At 50.5% G+C, this 23,209-nt stretch overlaps 2 protein-coding genes across 2 annotated transcripts; one reads left to right on the top strand and one right to left on the bottom strand.

Moving 5' to 3' along the window:
- Positions 1-351: 351 nt before the first annotated feature.
- DEAF1 (DEAF1 transcription factor) lies at positions 352-22,850 on the top strand (the record flags this gene model as incomplete). Its single annotated transcript, XM_018083353.1, has 13 exons — positions 352-388; positions 8,736-8,833; positions 9,199-9,328; positions 10,167-10,313; positions 11,069-11,208; positions 11,817-11,882; positions 12,764-12,890; positions 14,811-14,939; positions 15,401-15,529; positions 17,948-18,198; positions 19,903-19,968; positions 21,626-21,715; positions 22,167-22,850. Coding segments are annotated over 13 exons (1,515 nt in total), but the record flags the coding sequence as incomplete, so codon positions are not given.
- TMEM80 (transmembrane protein 80) lies at positions 1,505-7,254 on the bottom strand. Its single transcript, XM_029963778.1, has 5 exons — positions 7,218-7,254; positions 5,133-5,149; positions 3,795-3,888; positions 3,599-3,691; positions 1,505-2,629 (listed from the first exon to the last, which is right to left on the bottom strand). The coding sequence occupies exons 1-5, from the start codon at positions 7,234-7,236 to the stop codon at positions 2,424-2,426; spliced, it is 429 nt and encodes a 142-aa protein (XP_029819638.1). The 5' UTR covers positions 7,237-7,254; the 3' UTR covers positions 1,505-2,423.
- Positions 22,851-23,209: the final 359 nt, after the last annotated feature.

Here is a 23,209-nt window from a genome sequence, read left to right on the forward strand (position 1 = left end):
AGTTTTATCTTAAACTGCACCAGGGCTGTCCTGCCCTGGTGAAGGTGCCAGTCTGGGTTGGTGCCAGCTGACCCCAGCAGGCACTGACAGCCAGCCAGAGCTCTGCCCAGTTCCAGCCATCAGGCCCTGCTCTGAAATGAGCCCAAAAACTCATGGTTATTATCCTCTGTGCATATTTACCCCGTGGACTATCAGCAAGCACTGGCACTCTCCCCTGACCCTTGTTTTTCACCTGGGCAGTGGGGAGGGAGCACAGGGTGCCCCACGTTTTGTGACATCTCTTTTGTGTTTATTTGGTTTGCAGTGGTCACCCTGGGAAGGTGCCGCAGGGAGGCTGCGACTCAACACTGACCTGTGCGACCCCCTCTGCTGTATCACCTGCATTCAGGTAAAAATTCCACTGGGCAGCGTGTCCTTTAGAGCCTGACAGGTGCTCTGCAGCCAGACCTTTGTGCAAGGCGGGTGTGAACACCAGGAAAAGTTTGTGCTGGTATTTGTCCCCGTCCAGGAAGGGTTTTGCTCGCTAAGGGGCAGGGACAGCTCGGAATGTTGGTCACTCCTCAACAAGCTTGTGATGGCACATTCCATCATGCCAAACAAATCTGGGAGGACAAATAGGTGGGGGCTCGATTCAAGCAGATTAAACACAGAAACATTTGGTGATTCAGTCTCTGGGTGCTCCTTAGCCCCAGTTCTGCTGCTGAGATGTTGTTTCATGGGTGCAGCAAAGGGTCAGCTGTGCCACGGACTGAATGGGATCTGTCCAAGGGGATTTGTGCCAATGGGTACTCTGATTGTGACTGTAGTGGTGTCATGTGGACAGAACCTGCTGTTACCTGGCCTGGGAATTGAATCATGGAATGGTTTGGGTCGGAAGGGACCTTCAAGCTCATCTCATAGCACCCCCTGCCATGGGCAGGGACACCTTCCACTAGCCCAGGTTGCTCCAAGCCCCATCCAACCTGGCCTTGGACACTTCCAGGGATGGGGCAGCCACAACCTCTGCCAGGGCCTCCTCACCCTCACAGGGGAGAACTTCTTCCCAATATCTCATCTAAACCCACCCTCCTTCAGCTTAAAGCCACTCCCCCTTGTCCTGTCACAACAGGCCCTTACGAAAAGTCCTTCTCCAGCCTTCTTGTAAGCCCCCCTTAGGAACTGGAATCCTTAAGGTTGGAAAAGCCCTCTAAGATCATCAAGTTCAACCACTGAATGACCAAGGGATGAATTTGGGCCCTTCCTCAGGAACTTCAGTGCCTTTTGTTCCCTTCTACCACCACCAGGAAGCAAAGAGCAGCATAAGCTGAGGTGCCTCAGGCCTGCACCCCTCAATTTTTAGCCCCTGATGAGTGCAAATTAGCTCAGACCTTCCCAGGACAGGAGAAGGGCCCACACACAGCAGCAGGATCAGGATCAGAAGAGGCTTTCACACACATCCAGCTCACCCGCATCTTCCTTTGGGTGGCTTAGCTGGAGCCAAGGATCTGAACAAGATGCTCTGCACTTCAAACACTCCTTAGATCTAAACCATTATTTATTTGAATGAATAAATAAATACAAAAATAGGTAATTCTGAATATAAAACCTGCTTCTTCAAAACCCCACAAACTCCCCAAGCTTTTCATTAACATATGTTTTTGATACAGTAAAAAACTCTGAATTTGCACAAGTTGTTCAGTTAAAAGACAAGGCCTGAATGTAGTAATTTTTGCAGAATAGTGGAAATCAACACGTTTAACACCAAATAGGAATTCACCTGCCAACATTCTGTTGGACTTGTAAACAGGACAGAAGTCAGCGTGAGCAGTGAATGGTTTTGTTCATTTTGAGGCCATCATATCTAACCAGACATCCCCTCACACACCATGTCAGTAAGAACAGCAGCCCAAACCCGCAGCTCAGCTCTCTGGGCATGCACAAAACCCAGTTCCACTGTCTCCCGCTGGGATACACCAGGTTCTGCCCTACTAAAGTCAGGGAAATTACCACTGAGGTCTGGAAGCACAAATGAGAGCAGCAGAGGAGCTGTGCCCTCGAAGACGGCCGTGTGAACGGCGAGGCAGGAATCAGTCCTGGCCTGGTTCATTTCTGTGTCACTTGGGCTGCACGTTGCTGCTGTGCCATGAAAACTCCCATCATCCCAGCAGGGATGATGTGCTGGCTCCTGTCCTGTGTTGGGAATGGGTATTTAGTATTGATCCCTGGTGAATGCCAGAGCATTGAGGGTTTGGCTGATTCATCCTTTGCCCATAAATAAGCCACGAGCGGGACAGTGTCACGGAGGGGCTGGGCAGGACGTCTCACCTGCCACACAGGGACATCTCTGCCCTGAAAATTTCTAATTGAAACAGAAGTTCTCCATACAAAAGAATTAAATCCTTGCAGTGAAAGCCCACTGTTGTGTGGCAGGCGATGCGCTGGGCTCAGCTGACGAAGGCAGCGATGGCCGTGACCTTGAGCCCCGACTCCAGCCCGTAGGCACAGAGCAGCCCCGCCGTGAGCACAATGTCTGCCCACAGCACGTAGGTCTGCCAGGCCAGCAGGTACACGCTCAGCACCACACTGCCCACCGTGAGCCCCAGGCTGAGCGCCAGCGGAGCCTCCTCCTCCCTCAGGTTTCCCTTGCAACCTGTGAGGAAACAAAAGGCCAAGAGGAGCCTGATTCTTTCTGACAGTAGCTCAAGCCATAACTCCAGAATATTCCTGCTCAAAAAGGCTCTGGTTATTACCTTGCTCTTGCTGAGCCTTACAGAGGCTCAGAATACATTGAAATACCAGCCTGAATCAAGGCTCTGCCAGCAAATTAACAGCAAAACCCAACACCAATGGACAGTCCATTTCAAAACAGAGAAATGACTCAAAGTTAATCTAAATAAAGAGCAATCAGTGGATAGTCACAGTCAGGGCACATTTTCTTACCACAAGAATCAGTTCTGAAGCTGCAGTCCTTCTGATCACTCAGTTTCTTAATCAACCATCAAACCTCCCCCCAGCCGCCTGCTCAGTGGGACACCTCGGTGACACCCAGAGTCCAATCCTGGCTGTCACATCTTAGGCAATATAGACAGTTCTCTGTTCCCTGCTAATCTGTTCCTGTTTCAAATGACTGTCAGTGTGGAGAAGCTGCACTTATCTCTTCCTTGCAGCCTATTTCCAGGCTTGTCTCAGTAGATTTTGGTGTTTAACTACATTAGAGTTGAAACTCACTCCTTTATTCCTGGACCAGGCTCCAAGCGAATACACAGAGAGCTCTAAGGCAGCAGAATAAATCCCCCCCTACAGTCAGTGAGCTGGACTCAAGAGCCTCACCCTGCATAAACATCCTAGGAATATCAAGCAGATTTTAACTGTGATTTGGTTTTTTTAAAAAAAGGACTATAAGAAGTTCTGGCAAGCTCTGGACAGGAGGCTGTTTCACACTGTTGTCTTAGTGAAAGGAGGGTGTTGGCGCTGGCCCAAGGCTTCAGGAGTGAAGGGAGAGGTGCAGGTGTCTCCAAATACCTGCTGAACTGACGTGTTTTGACACAGACTCCATTTCCAAACGATTCATGTTTAAAGATTCTATTCCACAAAAAGGTGCAGGGATAACATCACCTACCCAAGTACAGTCGAGGCACTTCCAGCATGGCCATAAGGAAAAGCACGGCAAGATCAGGAGCCAGGAAATCATCTGGATAACTGAAAACTTGACCTGGAGAATAAGCCGGGGTAAATAGAGCAGGAAACCACAGCAGGAGTAGGGCAAAGCCCAGCCGTGCACAAGCAAGGCCTGCTCTGGGTTACCTGCGACTTACTTTTGTAAACAATCATTGCAAGAGTTGCCAAGAAGTAGAAGATGTAATAAATCCCATTTATATAGAACAGGATCTGTAAGGGAAGCGATGACAGCTGAGAACTGCTGTTAAGGATTCTCAGAGGAGACGGGAGCCATTCCATAAAATCACCATTTCCCAAAATATACTGCTCTGCCTTCTTATACTGAATGGTCCAGCTATGCCTGGCCTGTGGGGAGGGTGCAGGAAGGAACTTGAGGCTGCAAACACCAGGAGCTGGGATAAAAGCTTGCTGTTTCAGGCTTGGCTTTAGTTCCTTTTTTTAAGGAACTTTATTAGGTTGGTAGCCGGGTATCTGTCAGCCTGAGGAAACGGGGGTGCATGTCTACATGGCCCCAGGCAAATTCCACACCTCTTAGTCAGCCTTAAGGAAGCTGACAGAGGGTTGGCAGCCTCCAGTCCATCAAATTCCTGGGAGTTTGGAGAAGAGGCGGCTCTGTGCAGCAGCCAGGCCCTGTTCCTGCCCACAGCATGGAATAGCCGTGCTCTCACCTGTCTGAGAACGGCCAGAGCTCCACTCTGAGAGGCAAATCCCTAAGAAACAGACTGACTTAATTCACTCCCCTCTCTCCCCCAGCCCTTCTCAGATCCTCTGAATATCTCCAAGCAGGGATTTCATCCCAAGCATCTTTTGGAGGAACGTCCCATCCCGCTCCTGAACCCACCCACGTGCCTTGGATGGATTCCAGTTCCCAGAGCAGCTCATTTCATTAACACAGAACCAGGTTTGGGAGTTTTTCCAGTTGAAGGAAGGTGGAGCAAAAAATTACTAGAGAGGTTCTAAGCATGGAAATCTCTGGAGCTGAGGGTGTCTCCTCCTAGGTTACCTGGATCCTGGCAGGAGTAAAGGTGGGGTGAATTACCATGAGAGAGGAGGAAATATCCCTGAGAGCTGCTTTTACTACCCCTTGTGAGCTGCATCAGCTGTCTGTGAGCTGTGCTGCATGGGGGTGTGTCCACCCCTCCATAAATCCACCTTTTAGCCTTGTTTCCTAAGAAAATGAGAGTTAAGTGACGACAGAAGGAGGCTTCCAGTCCTCTGCCATGGCTGCAAGGGGTTAAAGGGGTTTCTGCAGGAGTGGGAGCCCAGCAGGGCCAGATCCCAGCTAAACCTGCACGAAACATCTTCCTATGGAAGAAATGTGGTACCAGTTCTGCTTCCTGTGGATGGTGCCGATGGAAAACTCAGGAGCACAAACCCATCACCGTGCGGATTTCCTGGGCAGGAGATGTGGATCCACTTCTGCCAGTCTTCCCAAGGATTCCCACACGGAGAGAGGAACAGTACAGAAAGGATACAACCTCTGAAGTTCTTCCTTTCCGCAGAGAAGGAGAAAACAAAGAGAAGAAAATAAGTCTAAATGTTTACCAGAAGTGCAGCAGAAACATTCAAGCAACAGTACCAGGATGCTGTAGGGATCTCTCTTTTCAGCTCACTGGAACATTTACTATTTCCTCAGATCCTGGAGTTCAGGTTCCAAAAATAACCTTTTCAAGTAGATGAAGCCTAAAATAATTTGGGGGAAATCCCTGCTGGGAAAAGCCACTTTCACTGAGGAACTTGAGGCTCCTTCAAAGCCTAAAGGAGTGCACAGGCATTATCCAGAACTTGTTCATCCTGTCCTTTCCCAGCAGATGACACCTCATCCCCTCTAACTATGCGGGAAGGAGGGAGACATGGGAACCAGAATGGACCATTTGCTTGTAAATTGTGAGAAAGTTTGCGGAGAACACAGGACTCCTGTGTGCCCCTAAATAACACTCCTCCACACACCATCCCTGCAAACACCATCCCTCCAAACCGGTTCCCTTCACAAAGTCATTCCCTGTCAAACCTCAGCGTGTTCCCATTGCCCACAGAAACCAAATCAAGGATTTCCACCGATCCATTTCACTGTTTTCCTTATTATCTTCTGTAAAAGCCAGATGAAATTCTGGTGCAAAAAGATGGCACTGACCTCCTACAGCACCTCATTAATTAAAGTTCCTCATTAATATTGTCGGCCTGCCTCAGACACACGAGGAATTGCAAAGTTGGGATTTCTGTTCCAGAGGAAGCAGAACCACCTGTGAGAGGCCATTTCACTGTCACATCCCCGTCCTTGTCCTGGGATCCCTGAGGTCCATGTCCTCATCACCACAGTTTCATGCACTTGGGCCCAAACGAGTCCCCACGAACTCCAGGCACCTGGTTAAGGTGTCCAGCTTGGGACTCAGGTGGAATGGCTTTCCACTGCCAGAGGGCAGGGTTAGTTGGGATATTGGGAAGGAATCCTTCCCTGTGAGGGTGGTGAGGCCCTGGCACAGGTTGCCCAGAGAAGCTGTGGCTGCCCCATCCCTGGAAGTGTCCAAGGCCAGGTTGGACAGGGCTTGGAGCAACCTGGGCTAGCAGAAGGTGTTCTTGGATGAGCTTGAAGGTCCCTTCCCACCCAACCCATTCCATGATTCTGTGTTGACTCGATATCCACACCTGCAGCTGCAGCACCAGTGCCGGGGGTCAGTCACACTGGTACAATTCACACAGCGAGCCCCGAGTGAATTCCCTCAGGGAATTCCCTCCCCAGGTTTATTTCTAAGTCCTGATTCTCTCAGTTCTTTACCGGGAGGGGGCATAGCCCGGGCCAGGGTGGCAGCCACTGTTCCTGAGGATGTGCTGCCACCTCGGGGAGACCGGGACATGCCACAGGGAAAGGCCCAGCACCCCTGGAAAAGGCGATTATTAAACCACCAGAGCGTAAAAGTTCGGTATTTTCGCCAACACCACCTTTATTATTGATCCGGGCTGGTGCTGATTCTAGAGCTGACTGTGAGTGACACTGGGAATGGTGGTCGGAGGCGGACCGTGACCCCTTTCCTCAAAGAACGGTTTAACTTTCCGCAGGAAGCGCATCCCTCCGGGTGCCGGCACCTCCGGCACCTCCCTGCACAAACCCGGCGGCAGGAACCTTCAGGGCTTGGGTGCCAAAACCTGTCCAAACCAGTTCTGTCTCCCCAGACCACTAATGTACATTTTTAGAAGAGAACTCTGACCCTTTTGAAAGAATTGGCCCAATAATGAGGAGCTGCCCCTCAATGCCACGGTTCGGGATGTAAAGCCGAGGTCTGGATTTTCCAGGGGGGGTCTCTCGGGCTCAGGACAGTGGCTTGACCGCGGACAGAGGTTCTCCCCATCCCGCACAAGCGCCAAGGCCCTGCTCACGCTGCCACTGGGATTTTCCGCAGCGTGTCGGGGCTGTCGCGATATGGCGCCGGGGCCCCGCCTCGCTTCTAGTCGTGCCGCCCGCGAGAAGGTCCCCTCTCGCACGTGGGAGAGCCCTCCCACCTGACCCCGAAATGGCTTTGTGTCCGGCCGCTGTTCCGTGTCGCTGTCGCGACACCTCTCACCTCGGCTCCCCGCCGCCATCTTAGCGCCCGGCCCCGCGCCCGGTCCTCCGCCGTTCGCCGGCAAGCTCCCGCGCGCCGCTCGCCCGCCCCCCGCTTCGGCGCGATCGAGGCGCTCGGCCGGTTCGGTCGCTTTCGGGAGATCGGGCGCTGCCGTTCGGGGCGTCTCCGTGCGGGCCGGGCGAGCGGCTCGGGCGCGAATCGAGCGGACTCGGCACAGATCGGCTCTTTCTCGCGCACCGCCTTCGCGCAGAGAATCGGAAGGCGGCTGCGACGCGCTCGGCTCTCCGCCGGCGGGCCGGGCGCGCCGCTCGGGGCTGGCCGCCGCTCGAGCGGGCTCGGCTCCCCCCGCGCCGTCAGGTACCCGCCGCGGGACCGGCGCGCGGCCGGCCGCGCCCATTGCCATGCGGGGGGAGCGGCGCCCGGCGGCTCGGGGGCTTCGGGCGCCCTCGGAAACCGGCCGGACGGGCCCGAACGCGCCTCGCTCAGCCACCCGCCGGGACCCTCACCCCGGGACCCTCACCCCGGGGCAGGGCTCGGCCCCCGGGCCCGGCTCCCCCGGGCCGCGCATGGAGCACAACGACGGCGAGCGGCGGGCCGCACGGCTCGGCTTGGCCGCGGGGCCGGCAGAGCAAGACGGAGCCGCGCGCAGCGGCCGAGGGAGGGGAGCCCGAGGAGGAGGAGGCCGGTGCACGGTGATGGCGGCAGACGCCGAGCAACAATCGAGAATGGGAGCGCCTCCGATGCCAGCGCCGACGAGGCGCCGCCGCCGCCGACCTTCGCAGGTCAGGGCGGGCAGCGGCTCCTCGGGCCCGCCGGGCTCCCTCACGGCCCGGGAGCGCCCCGCCCTGGGCACGGCCCACACTCCGCCCTCACACGCGGGGCCGGGAGCTCCTGCAGTCACATTGTCTGTGTCCCGGTACAAAGTGCCCCAAACACGCAGGGCGCTGCAGCCGAGCTGCGCTACCACAACATCCCAGAGCCCCCGTGCCCGGCTGGGCGTCTCTGCCTCAGCTACGGCTGGTTATTCACCCTCACCGCACATGAAAACCCTGAGATTTTAGCCAGGCCGTAAGAATTTAGCCAGGCTGAACGTCACAGAGACGTTTGGCTGTAAGTTTGGGCAGTTTCTAGCTGGTAATGACACCCTGGGTATTAACACATGGCAAAGGGACAGTCAGTTGTTCACTTTATCCCGGCGTTTGCCAGTCACCCCTCTTTTCATTAAAAGCAGCACACCTGGGGGTGTTCCAAGTGCAGATACGATATTCATTTTTCCTTTAGTTCATCACATGCTCATAGCAGCTGTCACTGCCTCGAGGTTAAAGCCAATTCAACCCAAAGCTTAATAAAAATCACAATGATTGTGTTTATAACAACTTACAGGTGTCATGAAAAATAAAATTAATTTAGAATAGGAAGGAAGAAGGAAGTGCAGTTACTTTTATTTGGTGTTTTAGCTGTTTATGAGGCTCTCTGGATGCAGCCAAATGTTAAATTAATGCCTGTTTTACGTTGCAGAAGTCACCACAGTGACAGTAGCCAACGTGGGGGCCTCTGCAGACAATGTTTTCACCACGTCTGTGGCCAATGCAGCTTCAATTTCAGGACACGTGTTGGTAAGTCTGGCCTTTCATCTGAGGGCCTTGGCAAAGTCTCACTTGCTCAGTGTAAATAAAGAGCTGTAGTAAGGTCAAACATCTGTTTTTATTGCACTATACAGGCTTTAAGCCACAAACCCATTAGCTGGGGGACATGCAGTTTTTTATTCATTATTTTTTTTGCCTTTCCACCCTCATCTACTCGTTCTGTAATGGAACTGGTGACCTGGAACATGAAACATTTGAATTTGCTTGGCCGAAACCTCCAAAATTAACCTAATAACTGCCATACTGATTGCAGTTTTAGGGTACCCTTGGAGGACACTGAAATCTATTGGTGTTTAACCCTTTTCATCAATTTAAACTCCTAATTCCTTCTGTAGTCTGGGAGAACAGCCCTCCAGATTGGGGACAGCTTGAACCCTGAGAAGGCCACTCTGATCGTGGTGCACACGGACGGGAGCATCGTGGAAACCACCGGGATCAAGGGGCCTTCGGCACCTCTCACACCAGGTATGAGCCAATCTGCTCCTAGGGGTCATTCTCTCTGGGGGATGCCTTCTTCTCCACTTCCACTGTGTTTCTAGGATTTAAAAACATGGGCAGAATATTGTAAGGATCGTTTGTCCCCACTTACAACCATCAAATTGTTTAGGTGGGAAAAGACCTTTAAGGTGTCAAGTCCTCACACAGTATTTCTTGGGAGTACAAGAACTTGGCTATTTTTTTTTTTCTGTCAGAAATATATTTCATTTCCTCACCCTTTGCCCTGACCCTGGCAAAGAAGCTGCTTGAAAAATCTTACCCTGCTGCTGGGCTTCCTACACCCATCCCACCCCCGAGGGCACAGGAATCCTTTTAACGTGGACAATAAAAATACGAGTCTGCCAGTTCTGCACGTGGGTTTGTTTTAGAGGGTCCTGGAATACATTTTTGTCTCCATTCAGACCACTTGCTGATATTTTAGTGTCTCCATCCGCTGGGGTTTTGTTCAGGGCTGCTTGGCAGTTTCCTTGCTGCCCACAAGGTGGCACGAACTCCTCGCAGGATAGGCCCTGGGAAGGGGAAGATCCAGCCAGCTCCTTACACCACAGCTTACAGGTGGTGTAAGGGTCAGGGTATAACCTCAGCGTTTATTTCCTGTTAGAGCCTGTTTCCTCTGGTGCAGTTTGCTGAATTTTCAGTCCTTTTCAGTTGGTTCAAGACGAATTTTTTGTGGTGCACCTCTGTGGGGATGTTCCAGCTGCTCCAGTCCCCTGGGCCTGCTGCCCCAGCCCAGCTGTGACATGGAACAGCCACTCTTCTTTTTGGTTGCTGTCACCTTTCTTTTCTCTTCTCTCTTTTCTCCAAGGACCCCAGTCTCCTCCTACCCCGTTAACAACTGTCCAAGGGAAAACTGGGACCAAGTACAACTGGGACCCATCTGTGTACGAGAACGAGCTCCCGGTGAGGTGCCGGAATATCAGTGGCATTCTGTACAAGAACAGGCTCGGCTCAGGTAACTACGGCCTGGGGGAGGAGTGGGACAGCTCCTTCTACACTCTTCTTTTCATCAGGCTCTTCTTAAGGGCTGACTGTGAGAGGAAAAAAAAAAAGACAGTTTCCAAGCCAACCCAGTGCCTTTTGATATTATTGTTCTCATCTGTTTTGCTCATTCTTCAGAGGCTTTTTAACTTTTTCTTAAATCTGTGGGGATCCAGGCTGCCATGCAGTGAGTGTCCTCAGTAACAGGCCAACTCCTCTAACGTTTTTTTCATCTGAGGAGTAGACTTGTGTTTCTACAAAGCTCTAAAGAATCCCTGCTGGAATGAAAATGGAGAATTTGTCTCCTCACAGGGCTCCTGAGCTCCTCCTCTTCTCTCTTATCCTTGTGGGGAAGCTGGAGAAGCAGCAGCCTGGCTGTCCAGCACAGCACTTGCTTCATGGACAGAGAGTTTTCTTCATCACCAGAAAGACCAGAAATTTAAGTGTAAATTAAGAATAGGCTTAAATTCGTGGTGTTTACGCAAGAAAGACTTTTCCTTCTTGTGGAGGAGCAATTTTTGTAGCCTTTTGAGGCGCAGAGTTGGAGTTCCCTTAACGTGCCCAGTCACTGTCACAGCCATGACAGTAATTGGACGTGGTTGTCCCAGAGCGAAGGGAAGCAGCAGACGGGCACATTTGGTGATGGCTGTGGATTAACTGCTATTTTGTCCAGCAATTTCCATGACCCCTCAGCTGCACTAAACAGTGTGTTTTGCTGCTTTGTCTCAGGGGGCCGTGGCAGGTGCATCAAGCAGGGGGACAACTGGTACAGCCCCACCGAGTTCGAGGCCATGGCGGGCCGAGCCAGCAGCAAGGACTGGAAGAGGAGCATCCGCTACGCCGGGCGGCCCCTGCAGTGCCTTATCCACGTAAGGCTCCCTGGGCTCCCTCCCTTCTGCAGGAAGGGGCTGGCAGGGCCAGGGGCTGCCTCTGCTGGCACCGGGAGCCACGCTGGGTCTGGTGGGGAGTCAGTGGCCTGAGGGGAGTTTTTCTAGATGCGTCTCAAACAGCACACTGGGAATCTTGCTTGTGCTGGAAAGGGGCTGGAGTTTCTGCGCGGTGAAACCCAGCCTTGAGCTGTGTCACAGGAATTGAGTTGTCACTGTGAGATCTCCATTCTGTTTGCCTGACACCCGCATTCTTCACTTGTGCCATTTATTGAGTATTTGGATCCTTTATTTCCTGCAGTACTCCTGCATTGCCATCAGGCTGACAGGTGATTTCTGCTTGGGCAGAAATAAAGCCTCAGATTCACATATCCTGGCCTTTTGGTGTGGAAATGGTTTGGTTTTCCTTTGTTCTCCCCCAGCTCTCACCCCATGGCTGCAGTGTGAGGACCTGGCCTCTGTTACTGCAGAGGGTCCAGGAGGCAGGGAGTACCTCTCCCTGGGAGCCATCGAGCTGTTTTGGGAGAACACAGGTGTGTTCTCGGTGATTTTGGTGACTCCAGTGCTGAGCTGGTCACTTCTCATTCCAGGATGGGATTTTAAATCCTCACGCTGCCTCGTGTACTTGTGCCGCTTGCTGCGACGACATGACACTGGTGAGTTGGAGGTTTTACATCCATCAGTTTATAAACTAATTAGTTGAGTTTGAAAAATTAACTGCCACAGCCCTTGGCGAGCAGGTCATGAGTGCCCTGGGAATGGGCACAAGTGCTTTGTCCCTGCTCTGTGGAGAAAGGAGATAAGGAACTGCTGGAGCTATTGTGGAGCAGCCTCAGTAAAACTGGATCATAGTTAGTGCTTTTTCATTTTTTTTTCTCTTTCTAAATAATATATTTATGTAAAATGCCTTTGGGGAATACCAATACTATTTGTGATTTTTGACTCAAATTTCACAATGTTTTGAGTTGGAAAAATATTTTTGTAAGTAAGTAACATAATACTCTTATGATGGAGCTATATTTTCATCTCAAAACTGCTTGGGGTTCTTGGTTGGTTTGTTTGGAGTTTGATTTTTTGCTTGTTTGTTTCAAAAAATGAGGTTAAAATCCTGAAAGCAGAAGGCTTTAGCTTGGCTTGATGTTTTGCATTTCTTTTCTGCTATGAACTGACTGATTTCCTTGTTTCCAAGCCTGGAACTGCTTCCTCTCTTCTCCTCACTCTTGTTCTCTTCTCTTCCACCACCTCGGCCAGCAGTCAATTATTTGCCCAGTTCTGCTCCTTAAAAAATAGTTGGAAGAGGCTGGATTTGTGGCTCTTCAGCTGGAAGGAGCTGAGTTTAACTTTTTTTTCCCCAAGTTCTTTTGGTCTGGAGAACTGTAAGTTCTTTGGTCAGTTGTTGCCAACCACACGTCATCCATGGGGATCTGTGCTGCTGTTCCTGGAAAGAGGAGGGTAAACCCAATGTCTCCAAAGAGGTACCTCAGTTAATGCCTTCTCTTTTTTTCCTTCCTTCTCCTTTTCCTTGTGTTCTGCCCAGAGTGGCCCCATTCGACTCTTTGTGCCGTATAAAAGGCGGAAAAAGGAAAATGAAATGCCTGCAACTCCAGTGAAGAAGAATTGCTCCAAAAACATCACTCTGCTTCCTGCCACGGCTGCAACCACGTGTAGGTTCTTTTCTCCTGCTGAAAATTGCTTCCCTTCCTTGGTGAGAAATTGCCACACTAGGTATTTTATGTCTGTTAGTGGCCCCTTGGAACTGTCCAGCTGAGAAAAATGGCCCTTTTTTTTTGGCCATATCCTTTTCATTGGACAGTTTTATTGGCTCAGTGTCACTTCCCATTTTATAGAAAGTAGCACAGTGTTGTCACATCTGGACACAAGCTGAGTAGGAAAAAGTACAGCTCTAGACCTCCAGGAAACTCGGGTTTAAGCATCATCACATCTTTGTGCAGTGAACAGGAGGTTTTATATTTTGTGCTGAAAGAGCTTTGGATTTTGCCCCCTTCCTGGAAGTGTTCCAGGCCAGGTTGGATGGGGAAGGTGAAAGGTGTCCCTGGCCATGGCAGGGGATGGAACAAGATGAACTTGAAGGTCCCTTCCAACCCAAACCATCCCAGGATTCTATGATTCCATGGTTATATTCCCCCCTGTACCTGCTCTCAGCCCAGCAGTGTGGGGGGAATTGTGGAGTCCTGGCCTTGATCCACAGTGGGTTTCAAGTAGATTTTTCACAAATAACAGTTGGGAAATTTCCTGCTGGAATTAGGTTGTGGAGAAGGCTGGCCCTTTTCTGCTCTGCCAGAAATCCCCATTCCATCCCCTGAGCTGCTTTTTGTCCCTCAGAAGCTGGAGTAAGATTTGTGCTGTTCCTTGCAATACGTAGAAACAAAGGCTGGAAGCAGCTGGGATGAGGTGCCCAGCCTGAAAGTCGCTAATGAAGGAGGCAGAAGGTGACACTTTCATCTGCACGTCCCTCTCCAGCACCCAGCACACGCTTTGTTACTGGTTTGATTGGCAAACCATCTGTGTGAGAGCAGAAATTAATGTGCAAGCTCATCCAGCTCACACATTCCCAGTCACATCCACGTGTCCTCCTGCCCTCGGTGCTCTGGCATCATCTGGGCTGTAACAGTGCAAAGTGAATCCAGGAGGAAGCAGCAGAAATCCAAAAATAGGAACAAAAAAGTAGGGTTAGATCATCAGCAACAGTAGGAGGAGAAACACACAAGGGTTCTGCAGAGTTGTTTTGTGGGTTTGGTTTTTTTAATCCCCAGATATGTTTAATCTGTATTGGTTTGTTAAGTGAGGTGCTGCGAGGCTGCACATTCCCTTGTGCTGGCTTTGGGAGAGACAACTGCTCGTTTTGGGGGCCACATACTTCACTAACCATGGATTTGTAGCCACAATATCTAAAAACTGAATTATTGTTTGGGAAAAGATCCTTGTGGCAGAGCAGTGTGCCATGGCATCAGCCCATTGCCAGTTAATGGTGCCAGGTAATTAGTCCTGTTTAAAAAGGGCTTTTAATATTCTGGAGCTGCTCAGGTATAATCATCCAAAAGGATTTTGTGCCCTGTTGCTTGCACTGGCCAAGCACATTCTGTCACTGTGTGTAGATAAACAGCTAAAATTGTCCAGCTGTCGTGGAATTAGTTGTTATCCACAGGTTTTTATGTTGATTTAAGTAGCAAGAATCACTCTTGCTAAGATTGTCATAAATTAGGATCAGCCAGAAACTGATGGGGTTTGTGGCCTCACTGAACCTTTATGAGAGGTGTTAAGTTATGGCTCATAAAATAACTGAAAATGTGGTGATTTGAGAGGTGTTACGTTGTAAATTAATGTTCCAGCCTTGTACCCCCAGAGAATAACCTGGAAGGACAGCAGAGCCTTCAGAAGTCCACCAGGGCTTTTATTCCCATTTCCAGCTGCGCTGGTCGTAGGTGTGATCCAAACTGGGTTATCACAGGCCAGTGGTCTGTGAGTCCCCTGACTCTGGATGGTGCAGCACAGGGATATCAACAGCTGGGCAGCTGTGGGCCCTGCCCTGAGTGTGAATGATGAGAGTGCTTTAATATTTCCAGTCACCGTGACTCCCTCTGGACAGATCACGACCTCGGGGGCGCTGACCTTCGACCGCGCGTCCACCGTGGAGGCCACGGCCATCATCTCGGAGAGCCCGGCCCAGGGGGACGTCTTCACTGGGGCCACAGGTAAGAGCCAGGGCTTTGTGTCCTGGGCAGCCGTGGGAAGGGGCAGGAGGGGGCTGGTTTATGCTCATCTCAGTGCCAGCAGAAATCAAAGTATAAATGCAAGACGTACGTTTCAGTTACTGCGGTTTGAGTCATGCTTTGGGGTGTCGGCTCTGCTGAGGGAATGATTCTGCTCCAAGAACGGGAGTTTGGAGCCCTGGGGTTATTGTGGGTATGTAGATGTGTGGGAGGGAACCAGGGAACCTGTGGCTCTAAAAGTAAAGCCTGTTGGAATGAAGACCAGGCTGCCTTGTTTGCTGACTGTGTGAGATCGTGCTGCCATTTCTCATTTCCAACTCTTGGGAATTACCACAGAGTGTAGGAACTTGTATAAAATGTAAAAACATGGGGATGAAAGCAGTGTAAGAAACACCTGCCAGGTGTGTTAGACAGTGATTCCCAACGTCCTTGTCCTCCTGCAGTTCAGGACACCAACGTCCAGCAGCCTTGCCGGGTGTCCCATCCAGAGCCCCACTACCCCAGTTACCAGGACAACTGCCAGATCTCCCCCTTCCCCGAGGCTGCGCTGCCGACGTCTCACCCCAAAATCGGTACGTTTGCTGTCCAGCAGGTGAGACACTTCACTGGGCTTGACTTTCCTCTGATCCTTCTCAGCAAAGGTAAAGACTGAGGCAGGAAATTAAACTTGGCTCTGTTTCACTTGTGAGTTTTACAGTTATTAGGATTTAGACAAGCAGATTTCCCCTCTGTGGGGAGTTTTTCACTCCTTATTGAGAACTTTGATATGTTGGTTTCTAACAGAGGAGGCTGCTGTGATCCTGCTGCCTGCATCATCTTGCACTCCCTCCCTTCCCTAAGGCTCTTGCTTCCAGGCTTTTGTCCCTGTTGGGCACTGTGGCTCAACATTGATTTAGTGCTCAATCTGAGACCAACCCCTTCAAAATCCACAGAAGCTTTTCTAGACATTCTCCCATGTCTTTATTACTCCAGGGGTACTTGCTGGAGGTAGTTTTGGGCAGGTTTGGTGTCAATTTTCCATCCCCTCTGAATTACCTTTATCTGTTTACTCGGAGCAGCACAGCATATTCCTGCTGTCCAGAGTCACATCTTGTTGGGTTTAAGACTTAGATCTTGATGTTACTAATTAAACACTGATTGTTTTTTCACCAGTGAATACTTTCTCTTGCCTCCTGTACCTGTTCCAGAATGAGAAGTCAGAAGTAATTCCTGTGTGATATGTTATCAAATGCCACACTGGGACAAATATTGTACTGGAAATGGAGAGTGGAAAAGGCTCTTCTGCAAACAGACACTGATAAAAAAGACCCATTTATCTCATACTCATATCTAAGTGCAAATAGTTCCACACCCCTCATGTGCAGATTGATTGAAATTACTGTTTTAATTAAGGGCATTTGCCATGAAATGTCTGTGTACCTGTGTGGGGAGCTGGCAAGGAAAGGTCACACACCTGACAGTGACCTACCTGGGGTTGGGGCTTGTTCTCTCTGTCCAGATCAGTGTTGGATTCTTCCAGCTTTTACTGATTCCATGAACAACTACCAGGTGGTAGGTGAAAAGGGTTAAAAAAGGCTAAATTAGTCACTGCCTTGTACGTTACTCAGTGTTCAGTGCTGTCTTGTAAGAAAGCTGGTTTATCTGCAGATGCTTTTCTAAGGAGAGGGTCACTGCCAGTGGAACTGCTGGAATGGCAGCTGGGAGCAGGAAGGTGTGTTCAGGGCACTCCTTACATGTGCCTCTGAAGTAAATGACACTGAAGTGACTTTCAGACACTTGAGCCCCTCTACATTTTGTTCAAGAACTCCCTGTTCAGTAAATTTCTTAACTCTGGTTCCAAGGAACAACATCTGGCTCCGATAATGGTCCCTTTTAGTGAGAACACTGGTCAGAGATCCACCAGAGGCAGCGGAGCTGGCGCTCCCTGGTCGTGCTGCAGATCCTGAGGGACACTGTCACTGCTTTATCTTCAGTACCAGCAGCACTGGGAGAGCTGCAGGACCAGCTGCCTGCCAGACTGGGGGGAGATTTTGGGGTAATAACTCTGCACAGCCCCAAAGTTGGTGGTACCTTCCTTTTTCTAGTAAACAATTTGGTAAGGAATGTGGAGGTCAGGTGTTGGTAGATGTGAATGTCTTAGACTGAACTTTATGGCAGATGGTGAGTATTTATTGCTCAAGTTATATTTTGGAAAAGTAAAGCCAGATAACATTTCTTCCTGGAATGTTACCTAAGCTGAGTTTACACTGTGTATTGTGGAGTTCCTGGATCTGGATTTAATTTCCTCATTCCATGATCTCCCAGCGTACATGCAAACCTTATGTTGCAAAAAGGAGCTCTTTTAGTGACACAGTAACTGCTGTGTTTTTAAAGGAGTCCCCAGCCCGTGGTTTTGGGAAGTGCATGTTTGGAATACACTCACCTTGAGGTGGTGGTGACTGTCGGGTTTATTCCAGTGTCAGGCCAGGGTTATGGTCCAGGTCAGGATTCGGGAAGCGCAGGGAGCGTGATGGGGATCAGTGCCTGAGTTTTGTGGGTTTGCAGCCTGAGAATGGGCATCTGGGTAGGGACACTGTAAAGTGCTGGATCACTGAGTGACTTACTGTAACCTTTCCTAGCCGTGGCTGAGGGAAACGTTGTTGCCAGTGGTGGAGTCCCTGGGAATGCTGCTTTCACCACTTAATTGTGCTTGTCCACAGCACCGCTGGGAGGTGTTAAACCCTTCCCAGAGCAAACGGGGGTCATGAGGAGATGTTCTTGTCCTGGGGGTTTGAGAGTGCCCAAGGGCTTGTTCTGCACAGACCCGCACTTTGGGTTGCAGGAGAAAAGCTCTGTTTAGCAAAAACTTCTTGGACTGGAAATTCCTCAGACCATATTTTAAAAAAGAAACTGAACAACGCAGAAGAACCCCCCCACACTCCTCCAACCCCCTGCTTTCTGGGAATCAAACCCCCTAACTGTGTGTCTGTTGTTGTTTGGTTTGTCCCCAGTGTTAACCTCTCTCCCCGCCCTGGCCGTGCCCCCCACGACCCCCACCAAGGCCATGTCGCCGTCGGTGGTGAACGGGCTGGAGGTGACGGAGCAGCGGAGCTGGCTCTACCTGGAGGAGATGGTCAACTCCCTGCTCAGCACCGCCCAGCAGCTGAAGACCCTGATCGAGCAGGCCAAGCAGGCCAGCTCCTCCTTCCGAGAGGCCGCCGTCACACAGGCCAAGATCCAGGCGGACGTGGAGAGGAAGGAGGTAACTGTGCATGGGGCGCCTCTGGGGCCGAGGGATGGGCAGAGCAGCTCCTGCCTGGAACAGTGGCAGCCCTTAGAAATTTGTTTCTCCAGGCCTGGAGAGCAGTGTTAGCAAGAGAAATCTTTCTGAGTTGTTTGTGTCCTGGGGAAAGGAATGGAGTGCTCGGGGATTCCAGGAGCTGTGGGCAGCAAGCTGGTTGTGCACACTGGTGTCACGATGCTGAGCTCTCCCATCAGCTGTCTGTAAATATATGGAGTGTGGGCACCAAATCCTTGTCTGGGAAAGCTGTTAGGATCCTCTGAGTAAAGTTACACGTGTGTTACTTAGAAGGTGTGGGGAATGACATCCTGAAAGAAAAGCAAACCATGAGCCCTTCGGCTCCATGTTTATATGAACTTCCAAAATGCGTCAGGATATTGCAAAAATTGAAAATGCTGAGATATTTGTAAGGTTGTTCTGAATTGCAGCATTTTGTGTGGGATTAGTTAAATACAACTGCTCTGGCAGAACTTCTTGTGGCTGTTAAGAAACAGTTCTCCACACTGAGTATCTGATCCCTTGATTACTATCCCAGTGATGTCTTTACTGCATTTTTTGGTAAGGGAAGGACATTTAGGAAAAGGGGCAACAAAGGCTCTCTGTGTCTTGCAAAAGATATTTGACATTTGTAGGTCAAGCCCAAAATGAACAGATTAAAGACAGGACTAACACAGGGGCCTCTGTGCTTGAGCAATGGAATTTTTTTGAGTGTGCATTGAGCCATTGTTTATATCAGATAAACTTTAGGATGGGGAGAATACACGAACTTGCTAAATTCTGTGCCAGAATTGCTGGGGGATAATAAAGATATTCAGGAAATGTGTTAAGTGGATATTCTGTATAAATTGAAGAGAATCAGTGTTGAGTGTTTTAATTGGAATAGCCCTTGGCAAAGCAGTGATGGCTCCGGAGCCCAGCTCGTTTGAAAGCAAGGTGGAAGATTAAGTCAGCAAACAGCTGGGGCATCTGAATTGGATTTTAGAAAGATTAAACCAATTCAGGGCTGGAGAGTGTGAAATGAACCGAAAAGGGTCGGGCAGTTAAGACATGTGGCTCTGGTCAGCAAACAGAGGCTTGTGTCCTCCAAAGGAGCCGGGAAACAGTTGGGAATTGGAGGTTATCGGTTTTCTGGAGCTGTTTTTGTGAGAGGGCTGGATGTGTCTGGCTTGATCCTCTCTCTTATCACACCTTTTCCTCCTCTGTGGTTTGTGCATGGCTGGAATTGCCTTGTCAGATCAGGCAGAACCCAACCCCACCCTCGCAGGCCACAGCAAGAGGTTTCCCTGCCACCGCCTCCGTCTGCCTGGAGCTTTTTAACTCAGTTTATGTCATGGTAACATAGAGGTTTTGAAGGTCATGGTTTCACAGGAGAATAAATACTGTGCTGTCGGGTCATACACTTGTAAATTAAGCCTTTAATCTCCTTATATGTTGGGTCAAACTCCTGGGTGAACCTGCTTTGCCTGGAGGTGGGAGTTCAGATGTTTTTGTACTTTTTAACTGTTCCCAATACATTTAGGCCAGGGTTAGCACACAGTCCATTTGGGATTGGGTTTGGATTTCATTGGTTTGGGACTCCTGTCCCCCCTTGCCGAGCATGGCAAGGCAACCCCTCACATCACACTCCAGCTGGGAAATGACATGTCTGGTGTGTCTTCCTTGCAGCAATACCAGAGCCAGTTATTCCAACAAACAGAGGATGTGGATGGGAAAACAGAAATCATCATCAAGGTAAGCTGGGGACGTCTCGTGCGTTGCAGAGTCTTTTGGTCTTTGCCTCGCTCCATTTCAGTTTGTCATTGCCACAGAATCCTGTGCTGGCACAGAGCTGAGCCTTCCCATTGCTCCAAGCAGTGTCTTCCCTTTCCCAAGCCTTCCAGCTTTCCACACTCCTCCATTGTCACCCAGCCAGGTTCCTGAGTCTCACTCACCTCTGAGTGGTGGTGCTGCAGCTCTGCTGGGTGGCTGTCACTGAGCTCTGGCAGGAAGAGAACTTGCTTCCTTTCTGTCCTGTGAGCTGGTTTTCATAACTCCACAATTCCCTCTGGCTTTCGAAATGGGAGTTAGTTCAGGACCCAGGACTGAAGCCCTCAGAGCTGTGTGTGTTACTCAGTTGTCCCTCAGACCTCTGGGTACAACTGCACACACATACAGTGTGTTTCCCAAGTTTTCCAGTACCTGTACAGGTGACAAACAGCCCCAGTCAAGTGTCCCCTCAGGACAGGCTTTGCAAGTCCCACCTTGCAGCTTTAAGGCATTTCTGGTGTCCCAAATCTCCGGCTGTACATCAGGAGCACAAACACAGTTCAGTCACACCAGCTGTTCACTGCAGGTACATGGAAGGTGTGAACAGGGGGTGTGATGAGTGGGGTGTTAATCAGGACACTGATTTGGGGGTGCTCGTGCTCAAAGGAGAAAAGGAGCCTGAGGAACTCAGGAGCCCAGGATACTTTCACAGCCCAGCAACGCTTCCTGCCGCTGCTGCTCCAAGTGCTAATGATTTGTCAGGAGTTTAATGAGCTGGAAGCTGGAATGCTCTGTGAAGTGCTTATTTGGTGGCAGTTCAATGATGTTTCCACCTAAATATACAGGTTATGTTAATTGATGTCACTGAGGTAGGATTAAAGCGATAGACACAAAAGCATCCCCTAAATAGCAGGTGTGATTTTTCTCCCATGTATCCTCTCTCACCTTGCTTCTGGATTTAAATCCTTGCTCCTGTTAGAGCCTTCTTCATTTGACTCCTTTTTCCCTGTTGGGACACTCCTTATGCAGTCATGCTGCTGACTGGCAAAGTAATAAATCCTTTTTTCCTCTCTAAAACCAAGGAATGATTAAGCTGAGGAGTCCCATCCTTACTCCTACTCCTGTTGTCCTTCCTCAGACCCTCTCTCTGACATACACAGTATTATAAACCCAACAAAGCCACCAATGAAATCTGCCTTAAACCTTTCAATTTGGGATAAACTCAGAGTTTGGCTGTGAACAGGCTGGGCACAGCCTGACATGGCTGTTTGGGATACACTCAACTCCTGCAGAAGCCTGCAGCTACCTGACCCCTATGGAGGGATGTATCCCTGAGGTAGTGGGGATGGATTTCCATGACCACTCAGTGTCCCACCCATGGTTTTGAAGGGCTTCCTGCCTGATAGAAAGGAAAACAGAGGTGCATTCCATTTTCCAAAATGATCCTTGCTACAGCAGCAGGAGAGCAGGTCTCTGAGGGCGTATCCATGAGCCACTGGGCCTGTTTTGCGTTGGTGTGCTGAGTGTATTTTGGGAAGCAGGGGCTTTCCCACTGCTCCCACATTCCAGCAGGTCACAGCCCCTCGGTGACCTCGCTGGGGTGGCTCCGTGTGACACGGTCACTCTCTGTCCCTTCCCACAGCAATCCTGTGTCAACTGCGGGCGGGAGGCCACCAACGAGTGCACGGGGTGCCACAAAGTCAACTACTGCTCCACGTTCTGCCAGCGGAAGGTATGGCATGGCTGGGAGTCGGGATCCAGGTCCCTGGAGAGGGCTGTGGGACCCTTGGGAGAGTCACCTGATGGAGCAGAACTGGGCAGCCAGCACAGAATCCTGCGTGGGTCAAGCATTCCAAACCCCCTGCCAGTGGGATCACCAGCAAGGCTGTAGTCATGGGGCAGGTCTGCAAGTCGGGACAGGGTTAAAAGGGTAGGGAAGGTCCCAGGGTTTGCACACACCTTCCCAAAGGTGATCCAAAAAATCAAGGTAACATTCCGCTTAGTCCAATTCCACCTCTGATATTGGCCCAGTGTGTGGCTCCTTTCCCCTCCATCATTGGTCTGGTTTGTGGGGCACTGGAGACCTGCTGCTCCCACCTGTGCTGGAGAAAGCGCTTCCCACACAGTGGCTTTTCCAAGGGCCTGTTCCCTTGATGGCCTCGCCCTCTGCTCTCCCCTCGCAGGACTGGAAGGACCACCAGCACATCTGCGGCCAGTCGGCCACGGTGACGGTGCAGGGTGACGAGGTGCACGTCACGGACAGTGTCATGGAGAAGGTCACCGTGTGAGCAAACTACCTCCGCAGCCGTTCCCAGGCACGCGGGGCCGGCTGGATCGGGACCCGGCGGAACGGTCTGTCCTGTGCCAACGGCACTGTTCTCTCTAGCAGAATCGTTTTTGATTGGCTTTTTGATACTGTGACAGCGTTTGTCTACTCCCGAGCCCCTTTCATAACTTTGGATAATACAGAGACTGTGAAAACCTCATCTGGAACGCCCCCCACACGCACACTGGGATCCCCCTTTGCCTTTGGGAGGCTTTGCCTTTGCCTGACTGGATCCTCCATCACGTGGATTACAGCAACCTCCTCATCTCTCTTGAAATTAATCTAAAGCAGGTGCTGCAAGGAGATGTGCCAGTATTTCCTCCTCCCGGGGCCTCCCTACCTCTTGTTTGAGAAGAGAAATGAACCTTTGGCTTATTTAATTGCCTTGACAGAGTCGGTACAAGTTCTTAGTTTGGCTTTGGAAGGATTTTTGTTTTTCCTGTGTTCCCTCTGTGCTAGGCAGATTTGGAACACGTTGGAGCTTCTGCATTTAAATACCATTGGAAAATAAGATGTTGTTCAATAAAATGCAGTGAAAGCACGAGCGAGCCCAGCGGTTCCCTTTAATCCCCAGGGCAGCACTCGAGGGTGCAGGTACTTGCACAGGTGGGTGTGGTGGCAGGTACACGTGTGTCCATGTTCCCCTGTCTGCCTGGGAGGTGTTTGCTCCGCAGGGAAGCACAGCCTCATCCCACGGCGTGCCTGGAATGTCGCTCGTAGCATCCACCTGGCCAGAATCAGATCGGATGAAGCCCGAGGTGAGTGCACGTGGATATGGGGCTGTCCTGTCCCTGCCCCACAGGAGCTGCTGATTAGAGATGTGACCATTAGGGAGTTATTTGCTTTGTTCACGGCAACAAAATCATTCTAATTATTAACGTACTTCTTTAATAATTAAGC

Source organism: Manacus vitellinus, unplaced genomic scaffold (genome assembly GCF_001715985.3).
Source record: "Manacus vitellinus isolate BGI_N305 unplaced genomic scaffold, ASM171598v3 scaffold_63_pilon, whole genome shotgun sequence".
Lineage (NCBI taxonomy): Eukaryota > Metazoa > Chordata > Aves > Passeriformes > Pipridae > Manacus > Manacus vitellinus.